We start from the raw sequence: 26,756 nt of genomic DNA on the forward strand, positions 1-26,756 counted from the left end.
TACTGCTTCAGTGCCATGCAGTGTCAATGCTGTTGTCTCCAAGGATTTATGACTGCAGGGAGAGATCAGCTTATCCTCTTAATCCTGTGGCCTGCTGTATGAGCTCTGCTCCATGTGAGGGCAATGCCAGCTCTCCAGCTTTAGAAGAGCTGCATCCCAATTTTTTCATATGATATCAGTCCCACCCAGAGCAATGCAGGCTGTCCCTCCTGTTCCCTGTATTCTCCTACTGATTAGTTCAGAATTCCTTAAAGCGCATTCTGTCAAGAGACATGAAACCGCTTTAGGTTCTATATTGGTGTTGTCAGTACTGGTAAAGATTTATTGATCTCTCCTTAAAAAGCTGAAAGCAACTGGAAATGTCTCAACTTCTGTATCACGTTGTTCTGTTTTGCCTGTTTAATTGCAGAGAAGCCTGCTGTCTTCATGAAGTCCTTGGATGATGTTTTTGGTGAGGAGCGGGGTGTGATTAAATTGGAATGTGAAGTCTCTAAAGAGAAGGTCAAACCAGTGAGGAAAAAGGACGGTGATGTGCTCACTTCTGGCAACAAGTATGAGCTGGTACAGTCTGGGAAGACCCTATGTCTCCTTCTCCATGACCTCGAGAAGCCAGATGCAGGTTTCTATACCTGTGATATTGGCACTGATGTTGCCAAGTCAAATGTCGGCGTTCAGGGTAAGTACTGTGGAAAGTGAAGGAGTGCTAAAAGCACATTCAGTGTGGTCACTATGTCTTACACCTATTCCCCCACGAGCCTTAATAGTTTCTACAATAGAACTGTATTTCTGCAATTTAGCGCAGTGATGTCTGGAAAATTCCCATTGCTTTTGAAGTAAATGTATCTCCTTTTGCCATGAAAATCACAAAAAACGTCAAGAATGTCCTGGAAATGTTTCCTTTCTAAACGTCCCTAAAATGGAGAAATGGTTTGAACACCAGTAGGGGTAGGATGGTAACAAATTAGCTAATAGAAACATTTAATGTCTTGTCGTAGGCAAAACCCTTTTTCTCACGCAGCATCCTAGAGTTGTCCTCTCTGTTAGGTTTTTCCCTCTGTAGCTCATTGAATCTTCATTGTGCTCCATGGACTGAGCTGCTCTCCTTGTAGTTCTTCCAGAGCAAAGCCAAGAGATTCACGTCTCTTTTTTTTTATAGCTTTCTGGTAATTCTGAGAGGAGAATGTCTTAGAGAATACATCAGTGAGGAACGCAGCCATGATCTGCAAATCCTGAGTTCAAACACCAGTACTGCTACTCACATTGGTCACGAATGCCTTTTCTCCATCTAAACCTCATACTAACCTATCTCTTATCTTCCAGAGCTGAATATTGGCATTAGCAAATGGCTGAAAAACACTGAAATCCAGGAGGTAGAAGATTGCACTTTTGAATGCATTCTGTCCCATGAAAGCATTGATGAGTTCAAGTGGACACTGAATGGAAGCAGAGTGGAAAGTGGTGGGCGATTTAAAGCTTCTAACGTGGGTTGGTAAGAGACTCTCCTTATCAAAAGTGTGACTCCTACTGACTCTGGGGAAGTTGTTTTTATTGCCCGTGGTCTAACCTCCAAAGCCTCTCTGTCTGTGAAAGGTAATGAGATGGGAGAGATTCTGGGGTCTGATTCCTTCAACTGTCTTCTGATAAGATTGTCATGAGAGCTAACTCATAATATGGTTAAAGTGAATAGCAACCTTCTACTTGAACCTTGAAGCACTGAGAATTTCTCTTAAAAATAAGTAAAAGGAGGAACCATTTTACACAAATGTGAGAAATACCCAAAGCACTGGGGTAGTGTTGGCAATGAGCATCTCACTACAGCTTGTTCCATTACCAGTAAATCAGGAATGATCTGTTGAGGCAACTGTGGGAGCAAATATCCTCTAAGTATAAGCTGAAGGGATGGCCTTCACATCATCTAGCTGTACAACAAATTCCTATCTAGAACATGTGCATCTGAGAGCATCATCTGAGGCTCCCAGTGTGATCAGTGGAGAGAAGGAAGAGGCAGTTTTCAGACATGGTTCATCATCCTCAATGGGGTAGATTTAAGAGAGAATTAATGGTGCCTGGAATTCTATTGTCTGTACTTTACAGATTACTGCTGGCTGTAGGATGGCGTCTGTTGCAAGTGCCTCTCTAACTTATCTCCAGCATGTAGATGCGTGTATTTTGAGAGAGGCATCCTACCCTAAGTGTATGTTACTCAAAAAGCATGTTTTCTTTCAGAAAAACCTACGGAGGTAACAAAACAGCTGGAGGATAAGACAGCAGCAGCAGGGCAGGACATCAGCCTGAGCCGTGAGCTGTCGAAACCAGATGTGAACATCAGGTGGTACAAGGATGGCAAAGCAATCAGAAAAAGCCAGAAGTACGACTTGCAGCAGGAGGGAACTGGGGCCATTCTGATCATCCATGACTCTACTGCCAAGGACAGCGGGGAGTACACCTGTGAGACAGAGGACTCTGAAACAAAAGCCAGGGTCACTGTGCAAGGTGAGTTGAAAAGCACACTGGGGATGGCATGTAGAGAAGTCGAGGTAAATATCTGCAGCCTGTGGGTGATGTTTTTCTCTTCTGTTTCCTTGAGCGGGATCAATTCTTAGTTTTCAGAAAATATGGTGGATTAAAATATTTTAGTTAAAATAATCTCTAAACTGAATGATAAATGGCATGAGAAAGCAAAGCTGAGAACTAAGCTCCAGAAGAGAAAACAAAGTCAAGTATGGCATATTTAGAGACAGGTGAAGAACCCTTGAGCGCACTGAGGAGTACTAGCATACTCTGGAATGTCTCTTGGGCTCCCTACAGCACACATACTTGCTCTGGGGCATGTCTGGATGTCTGTAGAGCTAATTGCAGGGCCCTGAGAAACCTCTGGGGCACATTAGGGGGCACTGGTTTCCATGTGAGTGTTTCCAGGTTCCCAGAAGTCAACAGGGAAGCCTTTGGAGACCCCTTGGGAAGACTCAGTGGGGCCCTAGAGTGATGTAGCAGCTTGTGTTGGTTGCATCTGCTTGGCAGGGAAGCGATTTCCCTGGTGGGAGCTGACTGACTGGGAGGTGATTCCCTTGGTTTAATTAATTTAATTACCTGGATTATAATTAAAGAACACTGTTCAGCGTTCAATCAAGATTATATTTTTCCAAAGTACTGCAGTCGTGCATCTGTAGCAGCTTTCCTAAAATATATCGAGTTTATTCAAAATTCCAGTGATGCTCCTAAAGCACTTGAAGTGCATTTTCGGTGGCGAGTGACAAAACAGCTCTGAGAGAATCATCATCAAATCAGAACATTGGAACGGTAACTAATAGCAGAGATTCTGATAAGAATATTTAAATTTTCAAATTGCCTTTTTCTATAGTTGTATTTCACCAAGTTTCATCAATATGCACACTGAAGAGCTGACTTGCTATGTTTCTTTTTATAAAAAATCATGTGTTACAATTGAGAAAAGAAGGTATAGCATGTAACATCCTCCAAGTAATGTGCAAAAAACATTTCTTCACAGTTCCAATTAATGTCTTATGTTTTGTTCAGACTCACTAAATGATGTATTTCAGGGTACATCACATGGGAATATAAGAAGATTATTCAGAACAGGAGCTGCAGAGCAAGATGAACAGCATGTGAAGGTAAGGCCGGGAACCAAGGACACAGCTTTTGTGTCACTCAGCCACCTGTGGCAGAGGTCAGGATTTCAGCAGGGATTTCTGCAGACGTTCCTTGAACACCCCCAGGGTGGGTGACTCCACCACCTCCCTGGGCAGTCCATTCCAGTGCCTGGCCACCCTTTCTGAGAAGTAATATTTCCTAATGTCCAGCCTGAACCTCTCCTGCCGCTGCTTGAAAACATTCCCTCTAGTTCTATCAGTAATGACACGAGAGAAGAGGCCGACCCCCAGCTCACTGCAACCTCCCTTCAGGAAGTTATAGAGAGCAATGAGGTTTCCCCTGAGCCACCTCTTCTCCAGGCTGGACATTCCCATCTCCTGCAGCCTCTCCTCATATGGCCCCATTGTGCTCCAGACCCCTCACCAGCTTTGTTGCCCTTCTTTGAACACGTTCCAATGCCTCAGTGTCTTTTTCTCAGTGAGGGGCCACAAACTGGACAGAGAATTCGAGTTGTGGCCTCACCAGTGCTGAGTACAGGGGGACAGTCACCTCTCTTCTCCTTCTGGCGTCACTGTTTCTGATGCAAAATGTATGTAAGTGTCACATGTGTGACATCCTTTTTGATGGAGTTCTGTGACTGGAGTTCAATGGATTTGAGAGCTGACTTGAAGCCTGTGGGCATCACCCAGGAGTTGGGGTGAGAGGATGAGGCGTAGGAACAGGAACCTCTTTGGTCGTTATTAACTCCCAACTTTTTGGTCAGGAATCTCTGTGTGTTTCTTTATCATGTAAAGAACAGAGTCATTGTGCAGCTTGTGAATGAATTGATTCACGCCTGCTGATTGGTGCTGTTCTCTACAGGGAGCTGTAATGGAAATGGACACTTGTGGTCCACTGTCCAGCCCCCTCCCGTGTTGGATTTTCTGGGCTTTGAGACACGTCTTCCAGATGCACTTTGTGTTATTTCTGATGTGTTGACCTGTTGAGCTCCAGCCCCAAAGGAGGATTCAAGTACTACCATTGGGAATGTAGTATTTCTTGCTAAACAGAATTCGTGTGCACCCTTGTCTTTCGTCTGCACAAAGGATCTTGTAATCATCTCTGTCTGTGTTTCTTTTAGACCCAGAGATGGAGCAGAGAGGAACACAGACTTGGGTGAATCTTCATTCAGGAGCAGGGACACGTCATGCTCATCTGAGGTGTCTGGCTGACAGCAAGAGCAGAGAGGTAAGTTTCATAGGGTCGTGTGCCCATTTTATTTTATTTTTCATTCATGATGCATAGAGGCGTTCCCCAGACAAAGTGAGCATTTCTCAACTGGACTTTCTAGAAATGAGCTAGGCAGTGAAAATGGGTTTGAAGCATTCCTAAGAGCCCCGCAAGAGAATGCTGAGAGTTAATCTGGCACCCTCCTTTGGAAACGTCCGTTGTCTGTCAGCTCTTCAGCTGTGCCCTAACACCTCCCATTGCGCTGCCACACCAGGATAGAATTCCAAGCCCACACTGAGTCCTGGAATGTTGTGGTGCCATGTTGGAATCAGATGTGACCACGTGGTCTTGGCTCCCCGCCTTGTGGGGGGTCATGGTGGACCAGGCTGTTGGCCGTTGGTGATGTCATAAGCAACTGGAATGAGGGGAGGAGCGGTGCGTTCTGTGTTCCTTTGTGGGTGAGCTAGTGGTCGGAGTGGTTGGTTGTCTTGTTGTTCTTGTGCCTTTTGTGCCGTTAGTTAGTTAGTTTTGTTAGTTAGTTAGTGTTGTTAGTTAGCGTTGTTAGTTAGTTAGCGTTGTTAGTTAGTTACTGTTGTTAGTGCCGTTAGTTAGTTAGTTCCGTTAGTTAGTTAGTGCCTTTAGTTAGTTAGTGCCGTTAGTTAGTTAGTGCCTTTAGTTAGTGGCTTTAGTTAGTATCTTTAGTGCTTTTTCTTCTCACCGTCGTGTGCAGCAGCTTGTAGGTAAGCTGAGCTGACGTGGGATGGATGGGTGGGCAGTGAGGTGTTGAGAACTGCTGGCTGTTTGAGCTCACAGCACCGTATTGCTTACTCTTGACCATCAGACGTAATTTTCCCAGGTACACACGTTCCAAAGGGGGTATCAGTAAAGTTGGCACCTGTCCCGTGCTTCTTCCATTGTCTTTGCTCAGTAGTGGAAGCATTGTAAAGTTGCTGGGCGGACAGGCATCACGTAGCCTGAGACTCAGCATGTCTTGCAGCAAGTGGGTGGGACAGTTGTGCTGTGTGTGTTATTCCATGACTGTCTTAGCCCTGCTCACTGACCTGCTCTTTCTCTCTCCTCTCCTCACCCTCCGCCCACTGCCTCGGTGCAGCTTTTGCTCTCATTCCATCCGAGCAAAGCGACAACTGCTGCAGATAGCTTGAGGTGATCTCACTGCCAGGTACGTGCCATTTTTTGTCCCCCCGCATGGTTTTGCCGCAGGGTATGCGCGGGTAGCTCTGAAGAAGTCTGTCCATACTGTGCTGTGTGAATAGAGAAAACAGAAGTGTGTTTCTGCTCTGTTCCAGCTGTTCACACTTGCTGTGATGGGTGCTGCGTGCAGTGGGATCAGCCGTGAGCCTGAGTTGGCGGCGACGGAGGTACAGTATGAAGCTCTGGCCGGTCTTTTTTCCCTGTGTTGAGCCATTAGAAGGAGCTGCAGGTGTACTCTCCTGCAGGAAAGAATGGGCCAAAAAGGGCCTGGCCACTTGTCTGTGCCAGTGCCATTGCTGATTAGTCTGGGTAGAGAGAGATACATCTTTGCATGGCCTGGCAATGCACGCCAGAAAGGGAAATAACTGTGATGAGACGTGCAGCTCCTTCTGAAGTGCTCCTGATAAGGACGGAGCGCATTTGCTGCAGCTTTCTTTGCAGATGTGCTCCTCACCTTGAAATCCTCCTGGTTTGTCCTCATCTCCTGACCACGGCCTGTGCTCTGTTTTGCAGGCTGATAACATGCGGGAGCCGCAGCTGGTGCGTGCTATGTCATCTTTAAACGTACCAGCGATTGCGGCAGCCCATGTTATTAGGAGCTACGTCGCCCAGGGGCCGGATGAGCTCTCTCTGGAGGTAAGCAGTTCCAGGCGTTCCTTGTTGTTGTGCACAGAATTAGTATAGAGTGTGAACGCCTCGGGAATACTCTCATATTTTGTGTCGTAGAAGAAGGCTTTTGTTTTAGCTGTGCTGAAGCTGGGATTGATGTTTCAATCTTTTGCAGGTTGGAGACATCGTGTGCATTGTTGATATGCCACCAAAGGAGATGAGCCCCTTTTGGAGAGGCAAGCGTGGCTTTGAGGTAGGCACACATTTTTGACTAGAGAGCACAGCTTCAGTAGAGTCGGGAATCTCCGGTTGGAGCTGCTCTGCCTGCACAGGATGGCTTCTGGATGCAAACAGTTGCCCTGTGTCGGTGTCAGAGGACCTTCCCTTTGGCTCTGGGCTTGGGCTAATGCCCACCTGTCTTTTTGTTCTTATTACAGGTTGGTTTTTTCCCTGGTGAGTGCGTGGAACTCATCAGGGGAAAACTGCCCAAGTCCATCCTACATTCATTGCCAAAGCCAGGTGCGTATTTTACATTTGACAATGCGGGTTAGTAAAATGGGGTCTGAACGTGGCTTTCAGGGGGTTCATTAATGCCCGAGTTGAGCAAGCTTAGAAAGAGAACTGCATTAAGCTCCTTGGGCACCTCCAGGGATGGGGAAAATCCGTTCTTGCGTGTCTTTGTTGGGAACATGCTTTCTGTTGTTACGTGTTCTGTTGAATGTGTTGCACTCGGCCTCGTCCAACCGAGCCAGGGCTGAAATGAACTTGTTTTTTTGTTTTGTTGCGCAGAGCCAAAGAAACGGGGCAAGTTCATCTCCTGCCTTCGTTCCCTGTTGAAGGCCTGCCCCAGGAGAGCGAAGCAGCCTGAGCCTCCAACATTCTCGGGATCCATGTCCCTGCTTGACATCGTTGAGAGGTATTTAGCCAGCAGGACTTGAGGGCTGAGCTGTAGGAATGGAAGCATCCTCTGCTGTTTGAAACAGAGAGCTTTTCTAAGCTGTGTTTCAGCAGAAACCAGGCATTGCCAGGAACAGGCAACTATTGGCAAGGGTTCGGTGCAGCTCTTCCCTCACCCTGCACCACGACTGACAGCATGCTCTGTTTTCTCTGCAGAATGAGTTCTCCCAGTAAGAGGGCAGAGTCAGCAGCTTGCAGTTTGCGTTCCTGCTTCTGCCTGGGCAAACCATCCCCTGTGGCCAAACGCCAACTGCAGAGCAGTGCCAGGGAGCCCTCTGAAGCTGAAGTCTTGGTCCTGGCAGGTAAGCATGCAAATCCAGCTTTCAAAACACTGCTTGTCAGCAACACAGGTAGAATTCATGCTTTCAGTGGGCTTGTACATCCTTCTGGCATTCAAGCCTGTGCCTGACATCTTCAGTTGACCCCTCTCTTTCCCAAATGAGTCTCTTGTCAACACAAGAGCTGGACCTGCACGAGGATCACTTTCAAGACAGTGACACTGTTGCTAGAAGCCTATTTGCTTCTGCCCACCATCACTGCATAGCCAAATGTCAAGAACCTGTTTCATGATTCATCTTGTGAAACTTTGACACTAACTGCTGTGCGTCTACTCCTTCCTAGGTGACCCGAGCCCTTGTATATCTCCAAGACGCCAGGCATGTTACGATGCAGCATCCTGTGATTCCATCAATGAAGAACTGTTACTAAGCACAGGATGCTGCAGTTCAGATGAAAGCCTTCCGTATAACATCAGTTATAAAGAGAAGAATGCCATCATCGTTGAAGCTCTCGTTCATCCCATACCTGTTGAAGCTGCTGACCTGAGCCTGCCAGACTCCTCAGGCACCAGCCTGAACCGAGTGCCTTTCGAGGACAGCCCAGCCCAAGCACAGCACGAGTGCCCCGACAGCAGCACAACCATGCAGGCTCAGGTCAGCATTACAGAGGAGAAGCCAAACATCTTGGAGGGGGAGGTAGAATCAGGCCAAGAGTCCCAGGCTCCGGGCAACAGCACGACTTCTGAGACACTCTCGTCAGACAACAGAGAATGAGTCCCATCTTTCCTCCAGACCTCACACCCCCTCCTTTTTCCTATTGAATAAAGGCACGCTCGTGCTCAATCAACGCCTTGACTGAATTCTGAGTTTTCATTCGCAGAGATTGGGATGAGTACAAGAAACAGCAAGACAGCTCAGCTTGCAACGCTCTGGCTGTGGGGTGCGTGCAGGGACACTGTAACCATACAGGGAAAGGCTTCCACTGCTTCCTCAAGCTGTAGTCCAGCCCTGCTACTGCTCTGTGGCACAAAGCCCTGAGGGATGTTCCATATTGTTAACCTAAGTGAAGCCAGCTTCATGCACTGTGTTTTGTTGTTGCTGGGTGAGAGGGGGATGCACGTTGGTGAGAAGATGAGCATTGCTGGATCTGCCACGAGTGTCCCTTCTGCCTCTAAGAATATGTCCTAAGTAGGATGTGAGCACTGCTGGCCCTTCCTCATTGCACGTGCTTGGAGGATCTTCAGTTCTTGCACATTTCAGGATGTCTGTCAGTGACTACGAGGAAATTCTCAAGTACTAGGAATTCCATGAAACAGTTGGAACGGGTAAGTGTCATCTTTGTACAGAAACAGCACGCCTAACAGTCTGTCTCACCACTCTAGAATTAATCTGAGAATAGATTAACAGCTCTTGTCAGTTCTCTAAGTCAGGTTTCATTTGTATAAATTTGAAATTCGTTTTTTAAACCAGTTGGAAATTGTAATGTTATATTAGAGAAGAATTCACACTCAACTTTAAGCATCTGTGTTTTGATTTGTAGCTGGTTTTGCCAAGGTAAAACTCGGGCGGCATCTTCTTACTGGTGAAAAAGTTGCACTAAAAATCATGGAGAAAGTTACTGTAGGGGTAAGCCAAAAGGCATTTAAATATGAGAATATCTTCTGTTGGAGTTGTGGAGTTCTCAAGAACACGGGGGCAGGTGGGGTGGTACATACGAATGCAGCCTACTGGTCCCATTGCCTTTTGAAAGATGCTGTAGAGCTGGAAAAAGTTTAACAGAGCACCACAAATCTTGTTGCTGGTTGTTCAGAGGGCAGAATTCTCTGGCTTTAAAATGGAGGAAGTTATTACATCATTACATTACATTACATTATTGTTACATTATTACAGCAACTTTACCAAAATGCCAATGAAAATGCTGAATGTTTTACTTTTCATTTTTCACAGCTCTGTTTCAGAATTTCTATGGGAGTGATGTCAGTCATTGCTGAGTTGATGTTGAATTGTGTACTGTCCCGTGTGTGCTTGTTCTGTTCCACAGCAGTCAGATGTGGTACCTGGTATGTCACAGTAGTTAGCGATTTCATCGCTTGCTTTTATGGTCTCTTAAGGATGACTTGCCTCATGCTAAAACAGAAATTGATGCCATGAAGAACTGAAGTCATCAACATGTTTGCCCATTGGATCACGTAAGAGAGACATCAAAGAAATATTTATAGTCATAGAGGTAAGAAATAGTTTCTGCTTTCTGTGCTGTCTTTCTTACTTATCTTTCTCTGATACTCTCTAAATGCATTTTCAGATAACCTTATCTTACAGGGAAGCTGTTTGATTGCATTGTTTCTAAGGACCGCCTTTTGGAAGAGGAAGCTCCAGTCTTTTTTTGACAGACTGTTTCAGCAATTGCTTCTGTTCGCAGTCAGGGTTATGCCCAGAGACCTCAAACCAGTGAGCCTGAACTGCAGTCAGTCTTCCATAAATAATAATGAATGTGTTTTTATTTTTCTGTTGGCAGAGAGAGTTACAGTACTCCACTCCATTCCAGTGGACTGCAGGAGAGAACTGAAGGGGGGAGAAGTAACACAAAGTAGAACTCATGGGTTGAGATAGAATTATGTACTGAGATAGAGAAAAGGATAATAGTTATGATGAATGCAAAAGCAATTGCTCACCACCTACCAATCAGTGTCCAGTTAGCCTCCTAGTAGTGGAAGAGATTTACATGAAGTTATACCCCCTTCAAAACTCCTTCCACAATATGTCATATAGTATGGAATATCCTTTGGCCAGTTTAAGTCAGCTGTCCTAGTTCTGTTCCTTCTCACTTCCTTGGGCTCTCAGCTGAGATTGACTGTGGCTCTGTACAACGCTGCCTGGCAGCAACTGTAAGCATCACTGCACTATCTCCATTGTTTCTCTAGAATGAAAACGTAGTATTATATCAGACACTGAAGAAGATAATTCAGTCCCAGCTGAAACTCAGACAATAACTTGTGCTTAGGATTCTTTCCCTACAGGAAATGTTAGATATTTATTGCTATGTGGTACTCTGTTCTGTAGCTGAGCTGGATTTTGTTATCCTTGAAGAAGTATCTTCCTCTGAAAGGGGAGTAAAACATGATGCTCCTAATGAGCGGAGCAGAGACACAGATCTGATCTGAGTGTTGGTTTCACATTTTTGTGATGCTCTTTGCTGCAGTTTGTATCTCGAGAGAAGCCCTTGTGGTGTCAGTCTGTTGTGTAACCTGCTCTAGTTTTGTGCCTCAAGGAAGAGTGATCCTTTAAACAAATGGTGGCTATACAGAGGGTATGGGGTGAGATGCATTCCTCTGGCCCCATCCAATGGATTTTCTGTCACTGAAGTCTTGAAGCACAGGTTAGGTACTGGAAGGCTTGAATATTTCCTCACCAATAGGTTAGAGCTTGGCATTTTGTAAGCTGCTGGTATCACTCAGTAAAGCAAATCATTACAGCACGAGCATTTTCCTAGGCATCTTATGAAATCCCTCTATCTAAGGAACCTTTCCCCTCTGAAAAATGAATCATTGTCTGTATGTTTTAGAAGCAACTGGCTTCCAGCTGAGAAGCTAATGGATTTATGGGCTTGGACAGGAACTGGGTGTGGAGGTGACTTGTAGAGATTTGTGCCTGAACCTGCTGCTCTGGGAATCGTGAGACCAAGTTTCTCAAGAGCTTTTCCCACTCTCATCATCACTTTCTGCGAGGGATGAGGCTGCATGTTCTCTCTGGGTAATATGTTCAGTGCTTGGAAAGCTATTTCCTTCTATCTAGTCTGCTGTTTAGGTGTATGACTGTTTCCTGTCACAATCCCATCGTGACCTGCTGGCCAGAGCCTCAGTCAATCTTCATACGCACCCCCTCTCCCCACCCCGTAGGCATTGAGAAGCTGCCATGAGGTTCCTCTGCACCCTGAACAAACATCTTTCTCCCCAGCTTCTCTTCTCTGAGTGGGAGCTTCAGACCCCTGCACAGGCTGGATGTCATCCACAGAGTTTGTTTCAGGTTGTTATCCTTCCTGGCCAAAAACCAGATACAGTATTGTAGATGTGGTCCAGTGAGTGTTGAAGCAGGAATGACTTGTCCTGGTCTGGTTGTGCTGCTTTTTAATGCAGCTGATGATCTTGTTGTACTTCTTTTCTGTCAGAGCACACTGCTGGCTTGCATTCAGCCTGTGGTCTCTCACCACTTGTCCTCCTAGTCCCCAGGTCCTTTCCAACAGATACAAGCTAGTATTTCCCACCTGGGATATTGGAAGATGGGAACTTGCCAGCAGTCAGTGAAGATCTCTGAGACAGCGAGAGCGAGCGAGCTTTGAGTAGACTGGGAACCACTGTCCACAGCAGGAAATAAGAGAATAGAAAAGATGTTTCCTTGGGCACTTGGGTGGAAATCATTCCTGACTGCTTTCTCATCCACCGGGAAAATCTGCTGATTGACAATTTGAAGCTGATAGACTTTGGACTCTGTGCAAAGCCAGAGGTAAGAGGATGTGTTAAATCAAATACAATGTGCCCCCAAGTAATGCATGTTTGACCACCGTATGCAACAGGGGCTTGTCCAAACAAACTCCTTAAAATCAAGCTGTTTCTGTGGCTGACATGTCATTGCATCTTGTTTGGATTGGCCTGAACTGTATGAGAGTGGTTAACAGATTGCTCAGAAGCACAGGTAGATAATTTTCTCTAGCTAGACTCCCTGTTTTTGTAGTCTAAGCTGTAGATAATCTTGTAGGTATATCACCTGTCTTATGCAAGGGTCTGTAATAGGAGCATGGGGTTGGTGTGCCTAAGGAACCCTCTAAGGAACTGCATGTAGGATGAGATTGTGGATAGAATAAAATGACTTTTGCAGGTGACGTACAAATCCTGTGATTGCATATGCTTGAACTGAATTGTTTCTTGATCTTCAAACTGATTTCCAGAATCCTTTATTAACATGTAAGATGGGTGCTGGTAAGAAAGAATGGGAAGACTGCCTTACTGATTCCAAGAGAATTACTTGTCCTCAAATGATTTTTCCTGGCCAAAGTTAGAGCCTCTCACAGGTAATCGAGACCAACAGGCTGTTGTTGCACAATCAACAGGCACAATCTAGATGATCAGCCGAGGAAAATAAAGCATCATGCCAAGGGTACTAGATAAGTGAGCAGCTTGAGATCTGCACATTTATGTGATACTCATGGTCTTAGACAATATTTGTTTAGTGAGGTCGCATTGAATGAAAACAAAATCTAAGATTAATGAAAATATACAAAGGAGAAGAAGCCTCTGAGGCTTCTGAAGTGTTATGACCAGAAGACATAAACTCTGTTTTTGAAAGAGCAATTTGCTCTGTTAATTATCCATCATTTTTGTGCAGTCTGTTTTGTCAGACTTGTCTTTAGCTTCCAAGTTGTATGTGAAGACTTGTTTGCACTGTAATGCACAATGTACGAAAAATTGAGAGATGAAAATGTGAAGAGTTTTTCTATCTTTGATTTCATGTCTGGAATTTTGGAACCCACTACTTGCAGTTGTTAATCTGTCCAAACTGGTCTGGTTTGCAATGCCCTCATACTTCTTGAAAAGCTCTGCTGTTAAAGGCAGAACAATTCCTACAAGTGCCATGGCCCCACTGTTGTTCTAATTCTTGTTTCTTTGTTTTCCACACGCTGCTTTTCAAGCCTCCTTTTTCTTTACAGTCCAAGTGAGAATTGCACTGTGAGGTGTCTGAACCTTGTTGTGCCTCTACATAAAGAGAACAGCAGCAAAGCCTGACAGGTGACTGTGCTGACAGCTCTCGTAGCCAGTAACACGTAACTGTGCTAAATCCCTTGTGATGGCTTTGATTTCATTTTTGCCAGTGAAATCCTTGTAAAAGGAACTGCAGCAGTGTGATGAGCTAAGGTGAAGATGCTGGTTTTAGCAGTGCTCTAAGCTGAGTGGAAGGGCAATTGAATGAGGGTTATATGCTTTCTGTGGACAATAAGGTTGTGGTGCTGTTGGGGTGGGTCCAGAGGAGGGGCCACTGTGATGATCAGAGGGTTGGAGCAGCTCTCCTATGAGGAAAGGCTGGATTGTGGCTCTGGGCAGCCTGGTCTGGTGGTTGGCGACCCTGCACATAGCAGGGGGTTGGAACTGGATGATCTTTGAGATCCTTTTCAACCCAGGCCATTCTATGGCTGTACAGTTCCATACTGGAACAAATATAAAATGCTAACTATGTAAAACATGGAGTCAAACCTGTGTGATTTGTCCACACCAGGAGGTGATTAGAAAACAATTTTTTAAGCTACAAAGCTGCTTGCATGAAAGGAAAAGAAAATAAAACTACAAGAAAAAGGGAAAACCTTTCTTCCTGAAAATAGGAAGAATAATGGACCTGACATGAAATTTGGGTGAAGCTGCCTGATTTTATGAAGCTATTCCCATTATTTTCTTGGTGCTGTGTTTCCCAAATGAGTGGTTTCTGGCTGTGCTGCAGCACCAGTCTGCATGTGAACATCAGCTCTATTCACCATCTGGGAAGATTAGGACTTCCCTTCTCCCACCAGCACCACTGAATTACAGTTACTCAGTGGTTAAACAAAGGAATCCTTAAAGAAGGGTTTACAGCTGTCGTGTTATCTGAAGTGCTTGGGGCATTCTGATGCTATTAAGCTCTATGTATTAACAAGTTCAAAAAGAAAAGGTAGGCATCTGATTGTTGTGACAGTTTCTAAGTTTCTAAGTGATTTGGAAAGCTGTAGAACCCAACCACTCCTTCTGTTTGATGGAGGTGACAAAGCTCAGTTTAATTTCTGACTGCTGTTTAAATCCTGAAGCTGGAGCTGGTTCCTGGAGCAGAAAAAGCTCGGAAGCTGTCCCTCCTACAAGCAGGCACCTCTGAGCAAAATATGACATCTCGATTTCTGATGGTAAGGTCAGGAGATCTGATTCCAGCGTCTAGCTTTCGGATTCATGCTATGTTAGTGGGACCTTTGGAATCTAGCACTGACCAACAGCAACTGACAGGCTGGTAACAGTGCACCCCAAAACAGTTATGTGTCTATTTATGTTATGAGGGAAAATTGCATTGCATTGAGATTTCCTATTTTTACACTTTGCAGATCTAACTCGCTGCTGGAAGAATCCTGTACGCCTTGTTCACACCATTTTCAATGAGCTGGATGAGTCTGTTGTTGGCATTTTAATACCATTGACCAGGCAGGCAGTATGTATGGAGTATTTGGCTCTCTCTACAGTCATGAATGTTTGAGTATCTTCAACATGTGGCTCATTGCTTCCATTTCAGGCTGCCCAGAGAAGCTGTGGGTGCCTGTCCTTGGTGTTGAAGGCGAGGTTGGATGGGTGATGGGCAGCCTGAGCTGGTTAGTGGGCAGCCAGCCCATGGCAGGGTGTTTAGAACTTAATGATCTTGAAGGTTCCTTCCAACCCAAGCCCTCCCGTGATCCTATGATTCTGTGATTTCATTCAGGTTTATTAAGATGAGATGAGTTCTCCTAAATGCGCTGTTCTCCATATGATTATAATTGGAGTCTAGATGGATGACTTAAACCAGACTCCAAACTTTTTGATGGCCAAAATGAAATGAAATCAATCCTTTACTGTGTCAGTAGACTGTAACTAGAGCCCATCAGGTAACTCCCAGCCTCCTGCCTGTATCAGTGGCTGCACACAGTGAAAAAGTCTGATGGGATTTTAACCTCTAAAATGTTCCAAAGCAACCAGAGGGTGAATATATTCACTATGCAAATACCTGCAGGAATAAGCTTGTCATGTATGTCCTCAGGTAGCACAGTAGTTAATGGTGGGACTCAGTAGGTCATGCTGAAAGTTGAGTCTGCTGATCTTGAAGGTCTTTTCCAGCCTACATGACATTATGCTAATATTTCTGAATTTATTTCTTTTCAGCTCCCAGAAAACCTCCCACCCAGCCCCCAACTGACCCCGTGGTGAAAAATAAAACAGAAACGTCAGTGACGCTGGCATGGTCCCCTCCGAAGATGCAACGCCCCATTCCAATCGATGGCTACATTGTGGAACGCAAGAAACTAACTGGCTTCACGTGGGTGAGGTGCCACGAGTCTCATGTCCCCGTCCCAGAGTTCACGGTGAGCAATCTGTCTGAAGAGGCTGATGATCAGTTCCGAGTGTCTGCAGTCAATGCGCATGGACAGAGCCCGTCTCTGGATTTCCCAGGGAGCGTGCACCTTGGTAAGCACAAAAACCCCAGTGGAAATGTGTCAGTGTGTGCTGAGCAGCTGTGTTGGTTCCCTAAAGATGTTTCCTTTGACTTTAAGGATAGCAGTGCATTAACACACCAAAGGCTTTCCTTTATTACTAGTTCTCCTGTCAACCTCCAGCTACCACTGAAGTGATACAAGTTCTGTTTCTGTGAGAGAGACATGAATATCCTTATCTTTTGATATCTCACATGTGCAAGAGGCAGAACTTTCTGTAACAGATCTTAAGCACAGAAGTGCTTCTTCCAGCACTCATGCAAAGGGAGAAGTAGAAATGTACCTATGATTTAATCTTCCATCTCTAAATGAGATACCAGACTTGCATCTAAAGAGCATTCCATGTTCTTCCTCAGGACCAGTCCTGGTTGTGAAATCCCCCCTAACAACTGGTGAAGCTGTACCTGGAGGGGATGCCATGTTTACTACTGATCTTACAACAATGTGTTGCAGCACTTGGTACCTCAGTGGTAAAGTCTTACAGGAAAGCGAGACCTGCATCATCAAGAGAACCCAAACTACTCACAGCCTAATCATAAAGAACATCACCAAGAATGATGGTGGACCAGAAGTGAAATTTGTTGCCGAAAATGTTGATGTCAGCAGCAAGATGAGAGTGAGAGGTGTTTGCTTTGATCCTTCTCCTTTCCTCTTACAGTCAAGGCATAGTTGCTTTGATCTGATGATTAGAACTGGGGCTGTAGGCATTCACTGACTGTACCAAATACCTGAAATTGCATCCCATGGACTGACGTGAGTCCTGGTTTTGCCCTAAACATGATAGCACTGAGTGTAGGGTAAGCCAGTCTACCCAGCTGCTTGGTATCTGAACCAGATTGCTTCATGCCAGCTGATGAATGTCTGCAGTTCACAGCTCTTGGCCAGTGCATTCAGTCACCAGGTTTACCACTGCATCACCATAGAGCAGTACTTTCAGCTCCAGGTTCAGACAGCCTTTCTGATTGCACTGGAATAGTTTAGAAGTAGGGGAGCAATCATTCCAATAATATCTCTGTCAATCAGCTTTGCATGACAAAATAGAACAAAGATTCATGATGTGAGGACCTGTTTGTCATTGGGTGGAAACCTCTGCAGAAGCATGTTTAGAGCATTCTTAATCAGTAGATGTTTGGTTGATTTTTACTTAGTAAATCCGGCAAGAAGACCAAATGAAATATCTTGAATTGCTCAGCACTGACACAATGATGAGTGCAAGAACAGAAGGTGATACTTTTTTAGGGATCTTGCAGCAAACATTGACCACGTTAGCCTGATCTAAATTGAAATAATGAGGCCTTTGCTCCTGACAGGTGCTGCAGTGAGATTTACCAATAAGAGCAAAGATGTAGAAAAGATCTCCGCTCGGCTGCGTGAGGAAGCCAAACTGCAGGCTGAGCTTTCAGACACAGGCGCTACTGTGGAGTGGATGAAGGATGGGAAGGAGCTCAAGGCCAGTGAAAAATAGGAACTGCACATTGTGGGGAAGAAACACACCCTGAAAATTCACAGCGTCTCAGTGGATGATGCTGGAAGTTGTCAGTGCATGTGTGAGGGGGATAAAATGCTCTATCAGCTTTCAGTGAAAGGTATGTGACAGTCTGGGCTGTCCTCTTCCTGCCCAGGGCCAGCAGACTGCATTCACCTGACTCCCCGACAGTCCAGCTGTTGTCAGACAGCATCTGGGGTGTTTTCAGTGGCTGTTTTGACTTGAACTGGCCAATCTGCTTTGTAGAGCCATTTGATTTCTGTGTTCTGTCCTGTGATTCGTCCCTAAGATATAGAGGAAGTCAAGGGAAAGATAGGAAAAAGAGCATCCCAGCCTTCCTGCTCTTCTCTCAGGGTGGCCATGAGAGATGATGTCAACAGCTCTTTTTGTAGCAGTGATCCAAAATGTAGAAAACACCTGTGAAGAGTCACAGGGACTAAATTGATGGAGAGCAGAACTTCCTGCCAAGGCTTGTCAGCTAGTCTTAATTTTGCTTTTCTTCTCTCTCTTTGTCATGTTAGCATAATATTTCATACTGGCAGGTCTGCCCCCAGAATTAACCGGCACAGGCTGCTCAGGGAGGTGGTGGGATCCCTGGAGGTGTTCAGGAACTGTGGAGATGTGGCCCTGATGGATGTTATCAGGGGGCATGGTGGGGTGGGTTGGGGTTGGAATCAAAGGAGGACCCCCATGTATTTCAGCAGGAAGCACTACTGGTAATAAGACCTTTGGAGCAAATCCTGGTAGGGCCACGCTCAGCTGGTCCAGTCCGGAGGCTGTTCCTCCTTCCTGCAGTATCTGCAGTGAAAACCAGCAGCTGCTTTTGTGTGGCTGGGCTCACATCCAGCAGTGGTGAGGGGACTACAATGATAAGAGACAGTTCCTGAAAAAATGAATGAAATTTGACTGTATGATAGGATGGAGTTAAATGTATTGACAGGATCTCAGTGATCCCAGTGTCCATCAGCTGGCTCTCGAGCTCCTAAAAGACAGGCGTTCTGTAGAATGTTGTTGAATTTGTATTATCCATCTGTGTTCTTGGAACTGCAGAACAAATGCATGCAAAATCCAGACTTGATTTTAGCAGCTCTGACTGCGCTGTCTCAACAGACCCAACTCAGCTGTGTGCGCTGTTTTGAAATGATATGTTAACAAGAAGTTGGAAAACAAACTCCATTACCCTGTGTAAAATAGGACCGTGGCCTTAGGCTTAAACTTTTGGCTAAGACAGTGGTGAGATTTTGAATCTTTGAAGTCAATTATTCCAGTGTGTGTTAATAGGGGCCAGTTTCATCATCTAACTTTTGAGCTCCAATTAATTTCCATAAAGGAATTCTTTTTTTCTTTTCGATCCTGAATGATATCTCCATCTTTTAGGCTCAATTTGTTTGCAATGTCCTGGTGAAGTGGTACAAAAATGGCAAAGAAATCATGACTAGTAACAAGTTCACAATGGAAGATAAAGGGAAACTGCATAATCTTCTGGCTTCACCTGTAACGAAAGAAGACGAGGAAACATACATCTGCAAAACTGGAGATGACACTCTGATTTTTGATTGGAAAGTCTCAGGTAAGTTTGTGAGGCAAACATGGGATCACAATCCATGTAAAGCACTTCAGACTTAATTCATTTGATTTGTCCAACCCTGTGGGTTTCCAGTATTTAGGACAAAGATTGCATAGCTCTATTGAAGCAATTCTGACCTTCCTGTTGTTCCTATGCAAATCCACAGTATGAGCAAATAATGTAACTGTGTTGTGATGAATTCAAGACAGCCTTAGCTGCAGCTGGGGCTGGAGTCACGACTTGAGCCCTGACATCTGGGCTTCATTCTTCTAGTTCATCTATTGCCTCAGCACTTACATCATCTTTAAACCTATGACTGAAATGGTCCTAAGTTCTTAGCATGGGAATCCTGTCTCCTCTTTTGACAAATTAAACTCCACATTTGGAGAGTTGAGTGTCTCCTGCTGTACCCGAAGGACGTTGTGATCTCTGAGGTGTCTCCCTGAGGTGCTGTAAGCACAGCCATTAGCTCATAGTACAAGTAAAGCACTGTCAGGTCAAGCCTGGAGGAGTAATGCTTGTCACTGACATGTTCCTGTTCAGGGTGGAGCTGGTGGGTAAAATAACACAAGAAATTGTCATTGAAATTCAATATCTGTGAAATTCAGCTGGCTGCATTCACAGAACCTGGCGTTAAGATCTGTTTTCTGGTTTATTTCTTGAGCCTATTTTCCATAACCCAGTCCTCATTTATGAACCGAAGCTCTACTGAAAACCTTTCGCTGTGTATGCTCATGCTGCAGTGCAGCTCTTGTGATCTTTAACAGCACATTCACGTTCCTCTGATCACAGGCTCCTTAAGGTTGATTAAGACCCTCTAGTCCGACTGCTCACCCATCACCATCATGATGCTCACCATCAGCTAGCTAAAAACTCAGCAGAGATGATAGATCAAGCCCAACAGTGGATTTGGGATGGCTAGAGATTCCTAAGATATTGAAGGATTGCTTGCAGGTGGTGTTGGCTCAGGTATTCACCCTGCATCCCACCTCCCGTTCTGTTTGGTTGAGAATCATGCATTCTGCAATTTCACTTTGTAATTCAAAGACCCTGGCTTTATCTGTTGAAAAACTGATCTAAAACAAGCCAAGAAGACTCCGTTGGAACTGGTTGATGCAGAACAAAGGCATCCCCAAAGGACAAGTTGCACTGTTTGATGAACATTATTGGATGAGAGCTAAGCTAAGATTTAAAAAGTTCTGGGGCTGTCTCTGAGCATCAAATACAGAGGAAGCCTGCATGATTCCCTGAGAATGGATACCTCCTACTTTGGTGTAGGGTGAAGGGAACACTAGCAGTAACTCCTATCACAAAATGTCACATGGCTCAGACAAAAATGCCATCAAGAGGGGGCTTAATTAGGAGCAACAAATGGTCACAAGATGGTCTTAGGGCAGGGAAGTAATCTATCTATGTGATATTGATTGATGCTATTAGTTCTTCACAGCTTGACTCTAGAGGGACTGTTCTTCTTTGGTGACCTAGTTTTAAAATAATAGATGGCTCCTGTCTATTACAATTTTTAATGCATTACGTGTTCACTGATGCCATAAATGTGCCTGGCATAGCAATTGGCCTTGGTATATTCAGTGACTGAAAGCAACAGTTGTTGCTGTAAGAAATGCAGTACTAAGCTAGGTCTGCCTGTAGCTGACAGCCATCAGCTTGCTCCTCAGGCAGGTTCTGTCTGGATGGAATGAAGGGCATGAAATACTTATGTGCTCATCAAACTCTGCTTGTTAGCTTAGAGACAAAGTGTTGAATAGGTTTGTTCATGCATTGCAAACACGTTACTTATCTGCCTTCATTTTAGCTTCAGAAGAACGTGTGCAGAATACAGAATTGATTAAAAGAAATAACAACTGTCTGCATAGAACTTACTCTTTCCTTACACAGGAGAATCAAGCAGACGTTTGTATGTGAGTACCACCAGAGGTGAAACTTGATCACCCAAATGTAATGAGCAGAGACATTACAGTCAGTTCTAACTGTATCTTCATGCTGTGCTGAATAAGCCTGAGTCAGGATGTAAACCACTTTCTCTTTTTTTCTTCAGATGAAGCCATTAATTTTGTCAACAAGCCCAAAACAACTCCAGAAATATCAGTCAGTCCTTCTGAAGACCTGGAGCTGGTGTGTGAGGTGTCAGCTGCAAGCGGAGCTGTCGTATGGAGAAAGATCAAACAGAGGTGAAGCAGGACCAGAAGACAACCATCATCTCCCAGGGGACGCACCACAAGCTCATGGTCAAAAATGTGACCCTGAAAGACCGAGGGAGCTACAGCTGTGAAACAAAAGATGACAAAGCAACATTCCAAGTGAAAGTCAGAGGTGAGAAAATGTTTGGAATCCCAGTGAGAAAGGAACGGTTCATTTTGTGTGTCTTGCATTTGGAGGATCAACTGACAGCCTCTCTGGTGCAAAACATTTTGGCTATAGGACTTTCTTTGTCATCTAGTGTCATAGCAACACTTTTCTACATGTGCTTCTCCATCCAGGAATGAATTACTGCAACAAACAATAGGCAAGGAGGGTAACTTGTGCAGCTCTTGTAGTCAGCTGGTGTCTGCAGGGTTACAGTGCAAGAGCACACCAGGCATGCAAGGAGTGAGAAAAGCGGAGGTGTTTGAAGAGATCTGGTTACAAAATTTGAATGACACAATGAGGTGGAAAATGCCAATAATCAGACTCATAAATGGCCTGGGTTGCAAAGGCCCACGGTGCTCATCCAGTTCCAGCCCCCTTCTTTCTATGTGCAGGGTTACCAAGCAGCAGCCCAGGCTGCCCAGAACCACATCCAGCCTGGCCTTGAATGCCTGCAGGGATGGAGCATCCACAGTCTCCTTGGGCAACCTGTTCTAGAGGGCTGTTCCCTTCTGATTTACTGGAAATGTAGAGAGACACGAGAAGAAAAAAAGAGAAGGGAGGAGGTTCAGCAGTGCATGCAGGTGTTCTAAATCTCATGTCCAAATCTGCTATCAGACTGCAAAATCTTTAGCTTTGTTATATGATGTGAAATGATATGAAATGATATGCCTATCATTTCCCAAGGCAAAATAGAGGGAAAAGTGTTTTCCTGTCATAATGAGGCATCACGATGCTCCCTGTGAAGGGCAAGTATAGTGAAAATGGGGAACTGGAGTAAGCTCTGCAGCAGACTACAGCAAAACGGTGTGGCTGTTGTGATGTCCCTGCAGAGAAACAAGACGTGTTTACAAACAAGGACAAGGTACAAGAGGAGGGGAAGGCTGTACTGACTCAAAATGCCAAGCTGAGCTGCGAGGTGGCCCAGAAGAAGACGGAGGTGAAGTGGTACAAGGAGGGGAAACTGATCACCTGGAGCAAGATGTTCAAGGTGGAGTCAGAGGGCAAACAGCGTCGGCTGGTGCTGAGCCAGGTGGAGAAGAAAGATGCAGGGGAGTACAGTTGCGAGGCTGCTGGCCAGAAACTCACCTTCAAGATTCATGTCACAGGTAAGACAGGTGTTGTCTGAAATACAGCAGAGAACAGTAAAGTAAAATCTAGTTTCTATTATACAGTGATCCAGTTGCAGTAGTCTGTGCTGAGTTTTTTTCCCTAGACTTGATTGCCTGGGTTTGTAGAAAGTATTTGGTTTTAGTCTCACACAAAGTGCTGTTTCAGTCTGTCTGTAGAATAATAATTACTGATATATGTACAATGGAAGCAATATTCAAGATATTATTCAAATCTCTCCTGTGCCTGAGGTCCCAAACTGTAATTCCTGTTCACCGAAACATTTGACTAAGATAAGTATGTGCAGTGAGGCTGGAGTGCATGTTGTACGTGCAGCCTTTCATGGCAGGAGAAGCAGGAACTTCTCCTAGTAGTACACTGCCTTTTTACTATGCCTTTATGTTGGAGGCTGCATCTGGATAGGTGAGTCTGCTACTCCCAGTAAGAGACCTGGTAGAGCTGACTATTCCCAGAGCTCAAAGTAAAATAGATATCTGGAAATCACACACAAAGAACAAAGGACTGCGTTGGTGAGCATATTTCCTTTGTGCCTTTGACAGTCACAGTTGTGGCAATGGTAGAGGCCATGAGGAGTCTGTTCAGGAAGCCAGGAGTACTGTTCTGGGTCATGAAAAGGCAGCCAGTGGTTTGACTATCACATGTTTATGTGTTTTGATGTTTCACAGTGGGTCTTAAGTAAAAGGAACTCAGGTTTTGGTTGCCTGCAGGACAGATGTTCTTTTGGGTTCAATATGTTTGCATAGTGACTTGCAACCATGGGACTGGTGTTCAAGGACCCTCTTGGTTCCTTCAGTTCCTGGGTTCTTTCTTGCCTAGATTTGACACTTAGTTTCAACAGAAGAGCTGATATTCTCTAGTGAAGGCTATTAGTTTGGGCACAAGTGGTAACCTAAACCTGTTCCAACCTGTACATACAAACCTGCAAGATGGTCTCATTTCAGTCCCTCAGTCAATACTTTTTCTTTTCTTCCCTCAGAGCCAAAACCTGTGTTTATAAACCAGGAGAAGGTGCAGAAAGAGGTGCATGCTGCCCTGGCAGCAAGTGCCTCCCTCAGCTGTGAAGTAGCACAGGATCCAACCGAAGTAAAATGGTACAAGGATGGAAGACTGCTTGCCTCCTCCAGAAAGTTCAGAATGGAATCTGTGGGCAAAACACGGCATCTGGTTGTGGAGCAGCTGGAGAAGAAAGATGCTGGAGAATACATCTGCGAGGCTGCTGGCCAGAAGATGACCTTCAAGTTGGAATCAACTGGTGAGCATTTGCTTTGGGAGCACTAAGCAGCTTTGGTGGGATGTGGTTGGGGTGGAATGGGTGGTTTCATTGACATGAGAGAACAGGCAGTGATGCTGTGAAACCAGATGGATGATGCTCAGCCTGGCCATGTGCCTCAGAGCTGTTTGCTCAAGGAAGCCAAGTGTAGTTGTGGGTTTGCTCTCAAGAGCACAGTTTGGTAGGGATGAGTTGGCGGTTGGACTAGATGAGCTTAGTGGTCTTTTCCAGCCTTAGTGACTCTGTGGTTCTCTGCTTCAGGAAAGACCTGCTCTCTGACTTACACACGTGTCCAAGTCAAGGATGCAGCAGAAATCAAATCTGTAGCAGAAAAGGCAGAATCTCGTGCCCATCTTACAGTTAAAGGTAATTATGCTTCTGATGACGATTTTGCTTAAATTAACTTATATTTTAAACCAGCTAACATCCTTTGCTTTAATGTCTAAGAAGTTAAACACCACCAGGACCTTTCACAGAAATAAAAACTCCTACCTACCTACCTTTCTGCCCACAAAGTATCCACCTTGTCTTTTGGGATTTACTTTTGCTAAGTAAAACAGATTATTTTCTTAGGAGGTTGATTTTCTACCTCTAGACTTGAGATTTGTGTTTGAACGTTGAGGGATAAAAAACATAGCTTGACTTTTTCTTCATTTTTTCTGTCTGTTGTAAAAGAGCACAGGGTTCTTTTTTTAATATATACAATGTTAGGGTATATATATGATGTTATGTGCGATAAAGAAAAGGGAGACATTTGAGTTAGCACACTACTCAAGAGTTCAGTCCCCAGCTTTGCCACTGTTACAATTATAAGGGCAAGAACATTCTGGAAAATGAATTTCTCTTAAGTAGAGTCATTACGTTTGAGCTACAGAGACCTTTACTAGGAGAAAACTTGTTCAGAGCTAAGTTGCTGTATTTAACCAAAGTAATTATCAATGTCCGTGTTTCATTGAACCTCTTTTCCATTTTGTAATGCGAGGAGTTTGATATCGGGATGGGAAGGTCATGGATTGATTTGGATGTTGGAGTAAGAATCAAAAGATCTGGGCTCTCTTCAGGTTGTCAGTCTTATTGTCTGACTTCTTAACAACATTCATTTCTTTCTATTATTTTTTAATGATGTTTTAAGGCATTTTGAGCTGATAGGTGTAGTGTTCATGTGCAGTAATGCTGACATGAGTAAGTAGGGTGATAATGTAAGGGTTTTTTACATTCCTTCTAAATCTCTGCTTTCTCTTGTTCCATCTTTCTTAAAGAGCAATCCATTAATCTAGTAAAGGAGCTGTGTGATGAGGATGTGACTGAGCCTGAAGAAGCCAAATTTGAATGCGAGGTATCCATTCCTTCTGTGAAACCTCGCAGGTGGTATCTACGTGGGAAGTCTTACAGGCTGGCGGAAACTTGATTATGCAGCAAGAAGGCACCATCCACCGGCTGACCATACTGAAAACCACCACTGATATGACAGGCACCATTCAGTTCTCAATTGGCAAATCAAAATCCACAGCCAATCTGCTTGTTAGAGGTAACATATCCTGGCTTGGTTTACATCATGAAGATGAAGAATTAATTAATGTCCAGTCTTCCTTCACTGGGGTCTTTGAAATATTGTGTGTGTGTCTGGAGGTTCTGCTCCATTTCCAGTTCAAAGTCATTGGACACTAAATGAGACAGCTGCGTCTCAGTAAAAGATCTGTATGAATAGTTGTGATGTGCTTACTATTCAGATCTACAGAGCTGAGGTTTTGTCCTTGGCTATACCAAAGAAGTTAAATCAGGTGAAATTAATTGTATTTCTGAAGTAGACAAGTTTAAGTTTGGTAGCACCTAAATTTGATGCAGTTTGTCATTGATTTTATCTGAAAGAAATTTGCAGGCTTTTTATCTCCTGTTGTCCCCAGTGTAAGAGTCTCCATTCACATCCTAAAGTACTTATTATATTTTCAAGTCACTCTTATTTGAATAAAAGCCTCAACTGGGAGCAATTTAATAAGCACAGAGCAAGAGCTGGAGCTTGCATTTGGTAGATACTATACAGTATTACTTTATAGAAATGTAATCAATGGCATTCCCTATAGACAATCATTTGTTTTATCTTTAGAGTTGTTCAAAGAACCATTGTGAACATGAAATTAATTGGAATGGAATAGATGCAAGAGACTTTCCTCTTCTTCCAATTGTCCTCATCCTTTCTTCTCTTCCACCCCTGCTTTTCAGATTACCATATACAAATCACCAGGAAGTTGGAGGACAAGACAGCTTTGGAATGTCATTCTGTCATCCTGTCCTGTGACTTCAGGCCTTCTCCAAAGGTTGTGAAATGGTTCAAGGGCCACACACCCATCGAGCCCTCTGAGAAGTACAAGATCAAGAGGGATAAGCATTCAGCAGAGCTCAAGATTCTGAAGCTGAAGCCCGATGATGCTGGTGTGTACAAGTGCAAGGCAGAAATTGCAGAGACTTAGGCCACGCTGACAGCTGAAGGTATGAGCATGGAGGGTGGCCTCTTCCATGTCCTATTTCACCTCAGATTTCTCTTCTTGAGGTTGATTTCTGCCGTTCTCTCCTGCTAACTTTGCAAATGTATAAACTTCACTGAGAAGATTACACAAAGATTATCTAGTCCAGCCATTCTACCACATCCCAGTATGCTTTATAGTAACAGTGGTAACAGTTCACCTTGTTTCCCTACAGCCCACGATGTAGAAGTAAGGAAGCACCTGCAGGATGTGGAAATTGAAGAAGAGAGCTCTGCTGTCTTCTCCTGCGAGCTGTCCCATGATGACGAGGATGTGGAATGGTTTCTTAATGGCAAC

At 44.5% G+C, this 26,756-nt stretch overlaps 3 protein-coding genes and 1 long non-coding RNA gene across 4 annotated transcripts; all 4 read left to right on the top strand.

Moving 5' to 3' along the window:
• The first annotated feature begins 356 nt into the window (after positions 1 to 356).
• Positions 357 to 2,493, top strand: LOC146756125 (obscurin-like protein 1). Its single transcript, XM_085524940.1, has 3 exons — positions 357 to 676; positions 1,321 to 1,489; positions 2,227 to 2,493. Coding segments are annotated over exons 1-3 (420 nt in total). The 5' UTR covers positions 357 to 426; the 3' UTR covers positions 2,228 to 2,493.
• A 4,332-nt stretch (positions 2,494 to 6,825) lies between these two features.
• LOC146756126 (GTPase-activating protein CdGAPr-like) lies at positions 6,826 to 11,468 on the top strand. The gene is made up of 5 exons (XM_085524805.1): positions 6,826 to 6,895; positions 7,080 to 7,161; positions 7,432 to 7,558; positions 7,756 to 7,901; positions 11,440 to 11,468. The coding sequence occupies exons 1-5, from the start codon at positions 6,845 to 6,847 to the stop codon at positions 11,466 to 11,468; spliced, it is 435 nt and encodes a 144-aa protein (XP_085380931.1). The 5' UTR covers positions 6,826 to 6,844.
• A 5,983-nt stretch (positions 11,469 to 17,451) lies between these two features.
• On the top strand, positions 17,452 to 21,752 carry LOC146756127 (uncharacterized). Its single transcript, XR_014937608.1, has 3 exons — positions 17,452 to 17,705; positions 18,983 to 19,175; positions 21,229 to 21,752. It is a non-coding gene; the product is annotated as an uncharacterized LOC146756127 (long non-coding RNA).
• A 2,451-nt stretch (positions 21,753 to 24,203) lies between these two features.
• Positions 24,204 to 26,418, top strand: LOC146756128 (obscurin-like). The gene is made up of 3 exons (XM_085524938.1): positions 24,204 to 24,303; positions 25,197 to 25,465; positions 26,158 to 26,418. The coding sequence occupies exons 2-3, from the start codon at positions 25,267 to 25,269 to the stop codon at positions 26,403 to 26,405; spliced, it is 447 nt and encodes a 148-aa protein (XP_085381064.1). The 5' UTR covers positions 24,204 to 24,303; positions 25,197 to 25,266; the 3' UTR covers positions 26,406 to 26,418.
• Positions 26,419 to 26,756: the final 338 nt, after the last annotated feature.

Source organism: Coturnix japonica, chromosome 28, assembly GCF_054131305.1.
Source record: "Coturnix japonica strain WE chromosome 28, WE-NBRP24, whole genome shotgun sequence".
Lineage (NCBI taxonomy): Eukaryota > Metazoa > Chordata > Aves > Galliformes > Phasianidae > Coturnix > Coturnix japonica.